Source organism: Chenopodium album, chromosome 1, assembly GCF_948465745.1.
Source record: "Chenopodium album chromosome 1, dcCheAlbu1.1, whole genome shotgun sequence".
NCBI classification, from domain to species: Eukaryota; Viridiplantae; Streptophyta; class Magnoliopsida; order Caryophyllales; family Amaranthaceae; genus Chenopodium; species Chenopodium album.
Genome location: NC_137834.1, coordinates 83,804,142 through 83,818,126, shown reverse-complemented (window position 1 = coordinate 83,818,126; position 13,985 = coordinate 83,804,142). Strand labels below are relative to the sequence as shown.

Below are 13,985 nucleotides of genomic sequence, written 5' to 3'. Positions count from 1 at the left end.
ATGGTCTTTAGGTTCTCTTGTCCTCACACATCCCCACAAAATGGAAAAGCCGAACGTATGATTAGAACCATTAACAATGTCAAACGCACTCTTCTCTTTCATGCCTCCCTTCCACCTAATTTTTGGGTCTATGCTCTTGAGACCGCTACATACCTCATAAATATTTTACCAACCAAAGCTCTCAAAAACATAACTCCAACTCAAGCGTTGTTTAGAAAACAACCTTCTTATGCTCACTTACGGGTGTTTGGGTGTCTTTGTTTTCCTAATTTATCATCTACTGATCCACACAAATTAGCTCCTCGCTCCGCTCCATGTGTCTTCTTAGGTTACCCTTCGAATCACCGAGGCTATAGATGCTTAGACCTTTCATCAAATAAAATTTTTTTGTCTCGCCATGTCACCTTTGATGAAACATTGTTTCCATATATGAACTTGAGCAAGTTTCGGATTGGAGACTATAATTTCTTGGGCCATGATGATTCTTCTCCTCTTCTCACCCATGTGCTGATGCGTCACTCCCACCATTCCACAAATCCGGCCCAACTCAGAAGCCCAACCCCACCTAATACCCCAGCCCAACCTGCCCCGCCATCACCCACCCAGCAGGGTACTCCACAACTGGGCCGCGGCACACCTAGCCCAGCCACGGACCCCATGCGGAGCCCACTGACCCCACCTGGCAGCAGCCCCACTCCTGCGTACAGCCCACCACCTCTCCGTGGGGTGGCGCCCATTCAGCCCACTCGGCCTCCACCACCCTCCCCTCGTGTCACTCGTAGTCAACGAGGCATATTTAAGCCAAACCCAAAGTACAGTCAAACCTCTTTGATCACTTCGGGTCCTTCTATTCACAAATCACCCCTTCCAAAAAGCTATAAAAAGGCCTTAAATGACCCTAATTGGAATGCGGCGATGTTCGATGAGTATAGTGCTTTAATTAAAACGGGGACATGGGATTTGGTGCCTAGACCAACGGGGGTGAATGTTGTTAATTGTATATGGTTGTTTAAACATAAATTCAAGTCTAATGGTGATCTTGAAAGGCACAAAGCTCGTCTTGTTTGTGATGGCAGGTCGCAGGAAGTTGGTGTAGACTATGATGAAACTTTCAGTCCGGTAGTTAAACCGGCCACTATTAGAACTGTTTTGAGCCTAGCTATGGCTAAGAAGTGGTCGATACATCAATTGGATGTCAAAAACGCATTTTTACATGGTGATTTGCAGGAAACAGTTTATATGCATCAACCTCCGGGTTTTGTTGATCAGAGGGCTCCCTATCATGTTTGTCGGCTTCGCAAAGCTCTCTATGGTTTGAAACAAGCTCCCAGAGCTTGGTACCAACGCTTTGCAAATTTTCTAATTAAATTGGGTTTTGTCATTGCTAAAAGTGACAACTCTCTTTTTACTTTCCGGCAGGGAGATGACATGGCATATTTACTATTATATGTTGATGCTATTATTTTAGCTACTTCATCTGACAGGTTGCGCACAGGGATCATCTCTCAGTTGCAAACTGAATTTCCCATGTCTGACTTGGGACCTCTTAGCTATTTTTTGGGTATTGCAGTAACCCGAAAACCTTCTTATATGCTTCTTTCTCAGGAGAAGTATGCACAGGAGATTTTAGAGCGTGCAGGTATGGCCTCTTGTAAACCTACCGCCACTCCAGTTGACACTAAGTCCAAACTTAGTGCAGATGCAGGCCCACCTTTTCGGGATCCTACTTTGTATCGCAGTTTAGCAGGTGCTCTTCAGTACCTCACTTTCACCAGGCCAGATATTTCCTACGCGGTACAACAGGTGTGTCTATTTATGCATGATCCCCGGGAACCTCATTATGAGGCATTGAAACGCATTCTGTGTTACATTCAGGGTACCATTGATCAAGGTTTACATTTATATCCTATTGTTTCACATCGACTGATTACTTACACTGACGCTGACTGGGGAGGTTGTCCCGATACTAGACGCTCCACTTCGGGGTACTGTTGTTTCCTTGGGGACAACCTCGTATCTTGGTCATCTAAGCGTCAACATACATTATCTAAGTCGAGTGCAGAAGCAGAATATCGAGGCGTCGCAAATGTTGTCTCTGAGGCGTGTTGGCTCCGTAATCTTTTGCTAGAGCTACATTGTCCTCTACGGCAGGCTACCATTGTTTATTGTGATAATGTCAGTGCTATCTACCTTTCCGGCAACCCGGTACAGCACCAACGCACCAAGCATGTGGAGATGGATATACATTTTGTTCGAGAAAAGGTTGCATTGGGGCAGGTTCGGGTTCTCCATGTTCCTACTAGATATCAGTTTGCAGACATTTTCACTAAGGGCCTTCCGCGAGATTTATTTCTGGAGTTTCGATCCAGCCTTAGCGTACGACCTCCTCCCGCTACGACTGCGGGGGTGTGATAGATATTATATTTAGGATAATATTTGTTGCAGATTAGGATATATTTATTGTATATTTTGTATGTTTATCATATCTAGGATTCCTATCATATTGAGGCCTAGCTTTGTAAACGCTATATATTTGATCAATGGTACACACTCCAGATTGAGGAGTTTTCCCGAAATCTAACAGAAACAATCAAATAACACCAAGAATCTGGTAATTAGAGTAAGAAGTAATCGAATTCAAAACATGAAGAATTAAGCAGAAAAGTACACCAAGCAGTTGTCCTATTAAATGTCGAGTTGAATGAACCAAAATTTAAACACCCTTTAAATCTTACTCGTAATTCGCAATTAAACAATAATAACCCAGAAAATCGAAAATGCAGAAATAATCGAGAATTAATCAAAGTACAACATAAAGATGATAATTATGAGACTAAGAAAAAAAGAAAAACAGAGATGAAGGAATGAAGTAGAAAATCTTACAGAAGAGGCTGATGCTTGTGAATGTTCATCACTGTAGTCGATTAATTTGCCCTTCATCTTCTTGTCTGCCATGATGATTTACAGTCTTCAAAGATTTTGGAAGGAGAGATGTTGAATTTTGTTGAGAGCAAGATATTGAAATGTGTTTTTTGGCGGTAGAATATAACGATTTGTTTTTTTGGTGAAAGAATATAACGATTTGTTTTTTTTGTGAAAGAATATAACGATTTGTAACTATATTTCTCTTTACTATTACACGGCTTCACGTCACCACTTCATTGGATATTTTGGTAAAACAAAAAGTTTCATGTGAGTGGTCATACCGTATGATCGGTGTTGATCATTTAGGAAATTTTTTATTTGGGGTAAGGACTTGTTTTCTTCATTTGAAATAAGGTGATTTGGGTTGAATATTTTAAGGTTTAGTTCCAATGTATTGTTTAATAAGTTTATTTAATTTGATCTGATGCCTGAACAAATATCTGAAATAATAAGCATATGAATTAAGTTGGAGAGAAGAAGTTCTAAGCTTGACAAAGAAAAACTAGTTTTAGGATACAAGAAGTGGATATCAATTAATCAATCAATCCATCCAAGCCTTAGTCTCATAAGTGGGGTCGATCAGTTACGCGAACCAAAAGTGATTATTTCGTATAGTCAATCAACTCAATCCTTAATGCGGTCGGCTATATAAACCTAAGAGTGAAGATATAAAAGATTAAAAAAAAAAAAAAAAATCAGACTTACTTAAAAATCAGATTTCCTGACGTGTTTATCATGCGTTAGACATTATCCTATATTCCACGCATATCAATTTAGCTTGAGGGTGCATAAAATGTTTCCCAATTGTAAAGGGAGCGAACACCCCCAATCCTCTTCCAAAATTGTTTGGTTGAACTTTTTTTTTTTTTAAACATTTCCCATTCCTTCTCTTCCATTTATGGAGTTCCTCAAAACATCATCAACATGATAGTAAATCTAGTGGATATTCGTAAAATTATTTCATCGGTAAAATATTATACGTTTACAAAATTGATCATCCTCACGGATACAACAAATTATTAGATTATCTCTTCAAAAGGATTGTATATTCCAGATTTCTAGCAATGTCAATGACAAAAGTTGTTCCACAATAGAAGATCTATTCGACGATCGTAATTTATAGAAAGATTTCTTCATATGATTCAATATGTTATTTATCAGTTGTAGATGATAAATTAAATGACTTTTTATCATACGAGTAACTTTTTGAAAAACTTTTATAGTAATGAAAAGTCTTTTTTTATTGGTAAGAAGAAGGACCCTACCGAAACGAAACATCTTACAAGTCCTTCCGGACCGATTAGCGGGCTAAGCACTTTAGTAATTGGGGGAAGGGTAGGTGAATTCTCACCCCAAAGTGCCTCTAGGGGGGTTTTACCACTAGACCAAGCTATGCTTGGTAAGAAATTAATACTTCGTACGATTTTTTATTGACCATACCATACCAATTCTACAAACTAGCTACTTCCATTTCATCGTTAACACTCTCTTTCACCTTCTCCCTCGTAACAAAACACTGGGTAATGAAATGAAAAGAACATGCATTTTACACTATTGTCAATGTAGAAATACTGAGATTGTCAATGTAGAAATACTGTGTGATTATACAAGTGTTTAGAATTTTCTTAATTCGCGTTTTGTATGATTTAAGTAAGAGCTTTTTAATTTTGTGTGCAGTAGAGACAATAATAAAAGTATTGTTATGTTTAGGGGTTGTTTGGTTGGGGGTAATCTGGAAAGGGAATGGGAATCAACGGTCTTGATTTCCTTTGTTGATGTTTGTTTTACACTATTAATCATTCCCTTTACCCTCCTCATTACCCTAAATCCTTCCAACTTCATTCTCCACCCCCCAGACCACCGCCGCCCCTATCCTGACCACCGCCGAGCCTCCCATGACCACCGTTGCACCTCCCCCGACCACCGGCTAGGGTCTCTAAAGATTATAAAGAAAAGCTTAATCTTCGATTAGATTATAAAGAAGAACTTGAATGTTGAATTGGCTTCGGTTTCTGAAGATTTTTCTGCTGAATCAGTGTCGGAACCTCTCAATTTATCGGTGATTTCTGAAAATTTGTTCGAAGACAATCTAATCGGAGCATCGGAGGTAAAGTTCGATTCTCAACTTTTCAAAATTTCCGACAAAGATTGTTGATTTAAAAATCGGCAAAATCGCTGAAAATTTTCGAGGGGAGATCGGGGCTGGCGCGGCGAGGGGAGGGGGAGGTGCGGCGAAGGGCGGCGAGTGGTGGAGGAGGTGCGGCGGTGGCTGGAAATGGTGGGAAGTAAAAAATTGATGAAATATGTGGTGGTTGTGGTGGTGTGGTGGGGGAATGATTCCCTTTGTTTTAAAAACAAACAACAAAGCAAAAATAGGGTAAAAACAAACAACAAAGCAAAAATAGGGTATTTTCATTCCATTCTTCTCCTTTCCCTTTGTTCATTCCATTCCGATTCCCTCGTGCGAACCAAACGGCCCCTTAGTATATTAATCTTTTTTCTTTGAATAATGAATTGAATGATGTGACTGCAACTAGACACATAGCTGCTATTTGTTTAGGATGCATATAGGAAGGCTAATTGGTAAATTTACTTACTTTTTGTGATTTTTATTGCTACAGTGATATTTTTAATGTACCATTATACTTACAGTGGTATTTTAATGTACTATTAGAATATAAGTTAATTTAATAGTACTATTTTAGCTATTATAGGTAACTGTGGTACAATATTTGTACCACTAGAAAAAAAAAATCACCGTTCTTTTGTCTTATAGCTGTTATTTACTTGTCATGTAAATAGCAGCTATGCGCCAATAGTTAACCAAATAATGTTACATAAAATATTTAGTTATGTATGGACTATAATAGTTATTGTATGAGATTTAAATTTGAAAATTGTTCAAAAATTCAACTTTTATTAGAAATTTGTTGCAAGAAACCTCCTTATAATTTTTTTTTTTTTTTTTTTTTTGTAAAGACATAGCTTAATCAATTTTTTTTTTCTTTTTTTGCGAAATCATATCTTTATGACGGAAAATGGGATTTGACCCCTTTTTCCGGCGTTGACTACCCCAATCCACCCACGAAACCATCTCCCTCTCTAGCCCCGCCCACAAAATCACCCTTTCATGACGTTGACCACCCAAACCCACCCCTTTAACAGCGTTGACTACACTAAACCCTTCTCTATAGCCCTAGCCACCCCTTCTCCTCTCCCTTGTTAGCAACGGCACCCCTAGCCGCGCTCCCCAAACCCTAATTTACACTCAAACCACCCCTAACTCAGATTTTTGTCGGGTGGTGGAAAGAAGGGAGTTCGATTTTGTTGGGGTTAAGGAGAGGAGGCGGTTTCGTGGGTGGAGCTAAGGAGAGGGTGATTTTGTGAATGGGGTTAGGGAGGGGCCGGTTTCGTGGTTGGGGTAGTCAATTCCAATTTGACATAAAGGTATGATTTTGCTAGGATTTGACCCCATTTTTCAGCATAAAAGTATGATTTTGCAAACAAAATAAAAATTGATTAAGTTATGTCTTTGCATAAAAAAAAAAAAAAAAAAAAAAAAAAAAAAAAAAAAAAAAAAAAATTATAAGAAAGTTTCTTGTAAAAAAAATTCTTATAAAAGATGGTTTTTTGCAAAGTTCCCTTTAATTTTTGAAACTCCGTTTTATATGGTAATTTTGATACAATGTGAATTATGTTAGAGACAATAAAAATTTTAACTAAAATATATGAATGCTATAACAGCATTTGTTGTAGCATGAAAAGTTCGTACATACAGGTGCAATATCAGAAAGAGCTAGACTTGTCATTCAACAAGTTCAATGGCACAATCAAACTTGTTGAGTTTCTACAGAGCTACAAGTTACTTCAAGATCTTCATCTTGGACACAATTACTTGTCCGTTGATACAGATGGTTGTGGCGTAAACTCCTCTTTTGCCCAGCTACAAGACCTTGTCCTGGTTAATTGCAACTTGCACTCCGTACCAGAATTTTTAAAAAATCAAACATCAATGTCTGGCCTTGATCTTTCAATGAATAAGATCTCCGGTAAAGTGCCCAAGTGGATTTGGGGCGTTTTTCTCACATCAAGTACCAAACGTGTACTCTTGGACCTTTCTAGCAACAGCTTTGTGGAATTAGAAATAGATCCATGTCTTAACTTCTCATACTTTGGCCGTTTACAGGTAACTCTAGACCTCCATTCCAACAATTTTCATGGAAAATTTCCAATTGTCCCATACATTCTAGACAATTTAGATTGTTCCAGCAATCATTTCACTTCCATTGACCCTGACTTTGGCCCAAATCTAATCATAGCTTACTTCTTGTCTTTTTCCAATAACAACCTACGTGGGAGCTTCCCTGCAGCACTACAGTATGCCCTAAATCTATGTCATCTTAATCTAGAGTTCAACCATCTGAATGGGAATATTCCAGATTATTTTATCAACATGTCCCTTCTCAATGTAGTTAATTTGAGAGGAAACAATCTACAAGGTTCCATCCCTGCTATATTTGGAAATCAATACTGCTACTTAGAAACACTGGACTTGAATGGGAATTTTCTTCAAGGACGTGTTCCTCGATCACTTGCCAATTGCAAAGCATTACAAGTGTTAGACCTCGGAAATGACACCTTCCCTTGTCACTTGAAAAGCCTGCCCAAATTGCAAGTACTCATCCTCAGATCCAACAAATTCTATGGAACTTTGGTTTGCCCACAGATTCGCTCAATTTGGTCCATGCTTCAAATTGTGGACCTTGCTTCCAATCATTTTTCCGGTGAACTAAATGCCCAATATTTTTTCAACTAGACATCAATGATGGTAGGAACAGGTAAAGAGGAACCAAAACCACGCTATGTAATAAGTGAGGAGTATGAAGCAACACACTATCAAAACTAAGTGACAGTCACATTCAAAGGTAACACGTATGAGCTACAATACATCTTAACAGTCTTCAGCATTATTGACTTCTCCAATAATTTCTTCCATGGGGAGCTACCAAAAGAGTTGGGAAATCTAAATGGTCTAATAGTACTCAACCTATCACACAACTCTTTCTCGGGCAAGATTCCTTTATCATTCGGTAATCTGAGCCAAATTCAATCTCTAGATCTTTCTTGCAACGCCTTAAGTGATAAAATACCTCCACAACTTGCAAACCTGAATTTCCTCGAGTATTTGAACTTATCTTTCAATAAGTTGTCGGGAAGGATCCCAACAAGCACTCAGCTTCTGTCATTCAACGCATCTTCATACCAAGGCAACCAAGGATTGTATGGCCCACCATTAACACCAATTCCTAGAATTCAAGTTAATTCAGATTCGAGTTCACAAGATTCAGATTGGATCTCAAAGAGCACATTTGAGTGGATGTTAATGGGAGCTGAAGTTGGGTTCCCTGTGGGAATCACCGTCATTTTAGGGCCTCTTCTTTATATCAAGAGATATAGAGAATGGTATTGCAACTTTCTTCATATACTGGTGATGAAAATTCTGCGTAAGGAAGGTCATGCAAGGAGGAGGGCAAGGCAACACAACAGGGACCAAAGGCAGAGACGCTAGAGCAAGATTGTCAATGCAATATAAAAAAAAAAAGTGGGATTTTGCAGGTGTTTAGTAATTTGCATTTTGTACTGTTCAATTAAATGCTTTTCAATTTGTGTATATGGTAGAAACAATGAAACTCCAGTAAAGTTATGTACTCTGGATGTTATAATTGTTGCTTGATCTTTGATGTTTGAGTAATGAATGATGTTATACATTAAATTTTGAGTTTTGCATGGAATCTAAAAGCTGTGTATGAGGTTATAATTTAAAGCCTTGTTCCATGTTAGCATTGAAATGTTCTTCCATAATAAGCCTTGTAACCGTGTAATGTAATCAATTTCACGAACAATTCAACCTAATAGACACTAATAATAGAATTATAGTTTAACGGAAACATTAAACAATCAGAGAAACATGAATAATTAAATGCTCTTTAAACATGAATAATAAGGGTTTGCAAGCGTACCAGCATGAAGATATGCATATCCCAGCTTATTGCCAATACTGGGAATCATATGATCAGGCTGCTGAAGCTTCAGCTATGGATGTGAATTGAGTCCTAGTTGATTTTGGGGAATGAAACAAGCCGGCAGCTGGATACATTGTGGCTCGAGAAAAAAACAAAAAAAGCAAGATTTAATAAGCTTTGCGAGAGGAAAATTATCAGTAACAGAAGAACACTACAATTAAGATTTGCAGCGGCTGTTAGTACAAGCACTACAAGGTATGAATCTATTAAACTTAAGATTTTATACATTTGTATTTTGTAAGACATAACACAATTTGTCATATGATATATCCTGGGAATTATATTATCATTGAGCATAAACGTTGTATAAGTAACATTAAGTTAAAATTTCACCAGTCTAAGTTCTAAGTTAAATGTAAGATGAATTTTAGACAGTACTTAGCTCAGCAATGTTTGCTTTGCTCTATTGACATCAAGTCATTGACATTTAAGCTTTGTTGACAAATTATATCAAACCCTGCAAAAGTTGCCATTTAAGCTTGTACACAAAAGACCAAATCACAAACAAAGATAACTAATTATCCATTTCATAGCCAGAAACTATTCAAGGACACAAATAACCAAGTCTCAACCATAATTGTTTGCACCATACAGGAGCACAAATCAACAAACAACAAAATAATGTAACTGGTCCTTAAAACAACATGCAAACATTACTACTAGAGAGAACCCAAAGGATCTTAGTACTCGCCCTCATCATCACCATCGTCATCTTCGGCACCCTCAGCACCAACCTCTTCATAATCCTTCTCAAGAGCAGCAAGGTCCTCACGAGCCTCGGAGAACTCACCTTCCTCCATACCCTCACCAACGTACCAGTGGACGAAAGCCCTCTTGGCATACATGAGATCAAACTTGTGGTCAATTCTGGAGAAGACCTCAGCAACACTGGTGGAGTTGGAGATCATGCACACAGCTCTCTGGACCTTGGCAAGATCACCGCCAGGAACAACACTGGGTGGCTGGTAGTTGATACCACACTTGAAACCAGTTGGGCACCAGTCAACAAACTGGATGGTACGCTTGGTCTTGATGGTGGCAACAGCAGCATTGACATCCTTGGGAACCACATCTCCACGGTACATCAGACAACAAGCCATGTACTTTCCGTGACGTGGGTCACACTTGGCCATCATGGATGATGGCTCAAAGGCACTGGTGGTGATCTCAGCAACAGAGAGTTGCTCATGGTAAGCCTTCTCAGCAGAGATAACAGGGGCGTAGGAGGAAAGCATAAAGTGGATTCTGGGGTATGGAACAAGATTGGTCTGGAACTCATTCACATCCACGTTCAAGGCACCATCAAACCTCAAAGAGGCAGTAAGGGATGAGATAACCTGAGGGTGACAAAAACAGAATGTAAGTTAACCAAAGGTATAACCTATTCTATTAATGTGTGCCGGTAATTAACTGACCAGCAACAATTACCTGAGAAATCAGACGATTAAGGTTGGTGTAAGTGGGTCGCTCAATGTCAAGGGAACGCCTGCAGATGTCGTAGATGGCCTCATTGTCAAGGAGAACAGCAACATCAGTGTGCTCCAAAAGAGAGTGAGTTGAGAGGACACTGTTGTAGGGCTCAACGACAGAGGTTGAGATTTGGGGAGAGGGATAGATGGTGAAACCCAACTTGGACTTCTTTCCATAATCAACAGAAAGACGCTCCAAGAGGAGGGATCCAAGACCAGAACCAGTTCCTCCACCAACAGCATTGAAAACAAGGAAACCTTGGAGCCCTGTACAGTTATCAGCAAGCTTGCGGATACGGTCCAAGCAGAGGTCGACAATCTCCTTACCAACTGCAATTAAACAAACAGTAAGGATACAAGCCCACATAATCTAACATCACATCAAATACAAAGCACATCTTCAACACTTACTGGTGTAATGACCACGGGCAAAGTTGTTGGCAGCATCCTCCTTTCCGCTGATAAGCTGCTCGGGGTGGAATAGCTGGCGGTAAGTTCCGGTCCTCACTTCATCAATGACAGTGGGCTCAAGATCAACAAACACAGCACGGGGGACATGCTTTCCAGCACCAGTTTCACTGAAAAAGGTGTTGAAGGCATCATCTCCTCCTCCAACAGTTACATCACTTGGCATTTGGCCATCAGCCTATCAACACAAAATGGCAAAGATATTAGCATCATCATACAACTTAAGACATCTCAGTGTCTATAAGAGAATCACATTATTTTTGCGCAAAAACATCCAACAATCAATGTATCAAATATAGCAAGTATCAAATATAAATCAGTAAGATTACAAACATGTCTAGAAACATTGCATTCTAAGATTCCATCTGATTTAACAGTTAAAATCATACAGATTACAAAATCAGGAATCACATGGAAGCTTGAGGTCAGTACATCCTAATATTTTACATCTTATTTGTGAATACAGTGGATAAAATCAGAATTACTCGTTCATATATAACCATTATTATGATTAATCATACACAATAATTAATCGTCATTTATATTAACCTTACTATTATCATAATTTCATTTCGGAATAATCATCAAACATCTTATTTGCACATACATTGCTTGAACGAGATTAATCAATTACATAAAAACTTATTATCAACACTATACAAAAAAAATTGACCATCAATAGTCTCAAACAAGGTTTTATCATTTTTCTATTTGCTCAAATGGATCAATATACAAATACAGATCAATATTTGATGAGTTCACCAGAAATACTCAACTCTATACCAACATAATTAGATCTAGACAAACTCAATCAAACTTCAATCATCAGAACACAACATATTAATACAAGCAAATGCCTCAGATCTAAAATGTTTTCGTACACCAAACATTCTAAATCAACTCTCAAATATCAAACAAACTGCAAATCATTTCAAATTCAAATAAATTCATCGTTTAACAACAAATCGCATATCAATCCAAAACAGACAGCGAATCATTTCAAATTCAAATATATTATCATTTAACAACAAATCGGTTATAGACTAAACGAAAAATAAACTGTAAATCATTCCAAATTCAAATAAGTTCCTCACTTAACAACAAATCGCTTTTAGAACAAACAAAAACAACAGATCTGGCATAAAACAGGATAGATCTAAAAATTAACCTAAAATGCAGCACCAAAAATTCCATTCAACAACCTCAAAGCAACTTAAACATCAAATTTCTTAAAAAACAACATGAAATCAACAAAAACTCAAACAAAAAACGATAGATCTAGAAAGAGAAATCGAAATATACCTGAATACCGTGCTCAAGACAGTAAAGCTCCCAGCAAGCATTTCCGACCTGGATACCAGCCTGACCGATGTGGATTGAAATGCACTCCCTCATTTTCGCTAAAAAATTCTAGATCTAAACCGGAAAAAACTCTGGAAATAGGAGAGAGAAAGAGCAAAAATGGAGATGAAAATCGAAGGCGTTTATGAAGACGCCTTCTTTGAGAGAAAAAGAGGAGAGAGAAAGTAGCGAAGAAGAAGGAGAAGTTTTGAGAATGAGGGAAGAAAGGGGTGGAAGTGGTGGTTCTTATACTGCAGGAAGGTGAGAAGTTGATGAAAATTGAAAAAAAAAATTGAGGGTTTTCTTTTTTTAACTATGGTTGACAGATATGTGAGGGGGTGATTTAACCATGGTTTAAGTTGTTGGCCTTGCTTTGCGGTGAAGTGAGCTGTTAATTTCAAATTTTAAATTTTGAAAATGGATTGATTTAATTATTGGTGGATTGTCTTGTTCTTGTGGTTTATGGACTCAAAGAGTCAAAGGTGGGATTTATAATTGGAGCAGTGGACTGGTGCCCTAGTGTAGTGGTACTACCGTAGTAACAATTTTTTTTTTTGTTTTTTACCAAGAAGGAAAAAAAAAAAAAAAAAAAAAAAAAACAGTCTAAATACAGCGTACTACTACGTAATTCTATCTAGTCTTGTGGTTTGATCAATAAATAAATAGTTTAGAGCACTCGATTTTTGCCCATGAGGAGAATTATGTGAAAAAAATGAGTATTATAGCTCCACACTCATGGGCAATAAAAAATATGACCATGAGGAATTTGGCAAATGCCCATAGCTATGGCTAATGGAAAAAGCTACAGTGAAGGTGGGCCTCCATATTTAATTAAAAAAAAAACAAAACTTGAAAATGTAAAAAGGAGTCGTTGCATGGCTCACCTGACAGGGACCGTCAGAGCGACCAATCATTTGCAGCCACGTGTCCCTGTCAGTCACCAAGGTTGACAACTTATGGTTAACATTCATAATTATATAAATAATTAGATGATGATGATAATGGGTAGGAGAGAGAGTGGTGTGGGTTTTTATTTTATCCCATGAGTGTGTACGAAGTTATAAAAATAAAATGCCCATGAGGAAAAGTGGAAAAGAGGAGTGAGAAAGTAGGTAGAGAGATAATGGCATTTTTTTTTTCACCCATGAATGAGAGTGGTCTTACACCAAATTGGAACTTAAGGCCTTGTTTGGCATTGCTTTCTGTTTTCAGTTTTCAGATTTTTTGAAAACAAAAAAACCAAAAATAGAAAATAAGATAAAGATGTTTTCACTTTTATGTTGTCAGTTTACAAAATTGTCTTGATTTTAACAAGTTTGAATAATTTTTTTATTCATTATATGACATATCATACGATTTTAAAAACCAGAAATAGAAAACTATAGTGATGCCAAACGAACCTTAAATTTTCAGTTTTAAAGTATAAAACATAATTTTGAGCCTAACTCTATAAACTGATGTTTGATGGTTAAGGCCCAAGATTATACTCTATCACCAGTTGTTAAAGGTTGGTCTCGAGATCAGGTACATATTCGTGGTTGCTATAACAAAAATAAACATTTTCTAATAAACATATTTTACAATAATTTTGTATTTCTCAATAATTTAATTTCATGCAACATGATGTTCATTCTTATAAAATAAATGTTCATTTTCATTTAGTATAATGTGCGTATAAATAAACATTGACTTTGTTAGG

General features: G+C 37.6%; 2 protein-coding genes across 2 annotated transcripts; one reads left to right on the top strand and one right to left on the bottom strand.

Moving 5' to 3' along the window:
* Positions 1-7,750: 7,750 nt before the first annotated feature.
* On the top strand, positions 7,751-8,494 carry LOC145637174 (uncharacterized). The gene is made up of 2 exons (XM_081688663.1): positions 7,751-7,763; positions 7,884-8,494. The coding sequence occupies exons 1-2, from the start codon at positions 7,751-7,753 to the stop codon at positions 8,492-8,494; spliced, it is 624 nt and encodes a 207-aa protein (XP_081544789.1).
* A 1,012-nt stretch (positions 8,495-9,506) lies between these two features.
* On the bottom strand, positions 9,507-12,517 carry LOC145559201 (tubulin alpha-1 chain). The gene is made up of 4 exons (XM_081620640.1): positions 12,248-12,517; positions 10,889-11,123; positions 10,437-10,807; positions 9,507-10,345 (listed from the first exon to the last, which is right to left on the bottom strand). Exons 1-4 carry the CDS (start codon positions 12,338-12,340, stop codon positions 9,689-9,691), a joined length of 1,356 nt encoding a protein of 451 aa, XP_081476766.1. The 5' UTR covers positions 12,341-12,517; the 3' UTR covers positions 9,507-9,688.
* Between the last annotated feature and the right edge of the window lie 1,468 nt (positions 12,518-13,985).

Excerpts from the sequence above, each read along its gene's own strand:
- LOC145559201 (XM_081620640.1), bottom strand. The coding sequence starts at position 12,340 with ATGAGGGAGTGCATTTCAATCCACATCGGTCAGGCTGGTATCCAGGTC. Across the intron at positions 10,808-10,888 it reads TGCCCGTGGTCATTACACCA|TTGGTAAGGAGATTGTCGAC; the intron begins GTAAGTGTTGAA and ends GTTTAATTGCAG. Across the intron at positions 10,346-10,436 it reads TTAATCGTCTGATTTCTCAG|GTTATCTCATCCCTTACTGC; the intron begins GTAATTGTTGCT and ends TGTCACCCTCAG.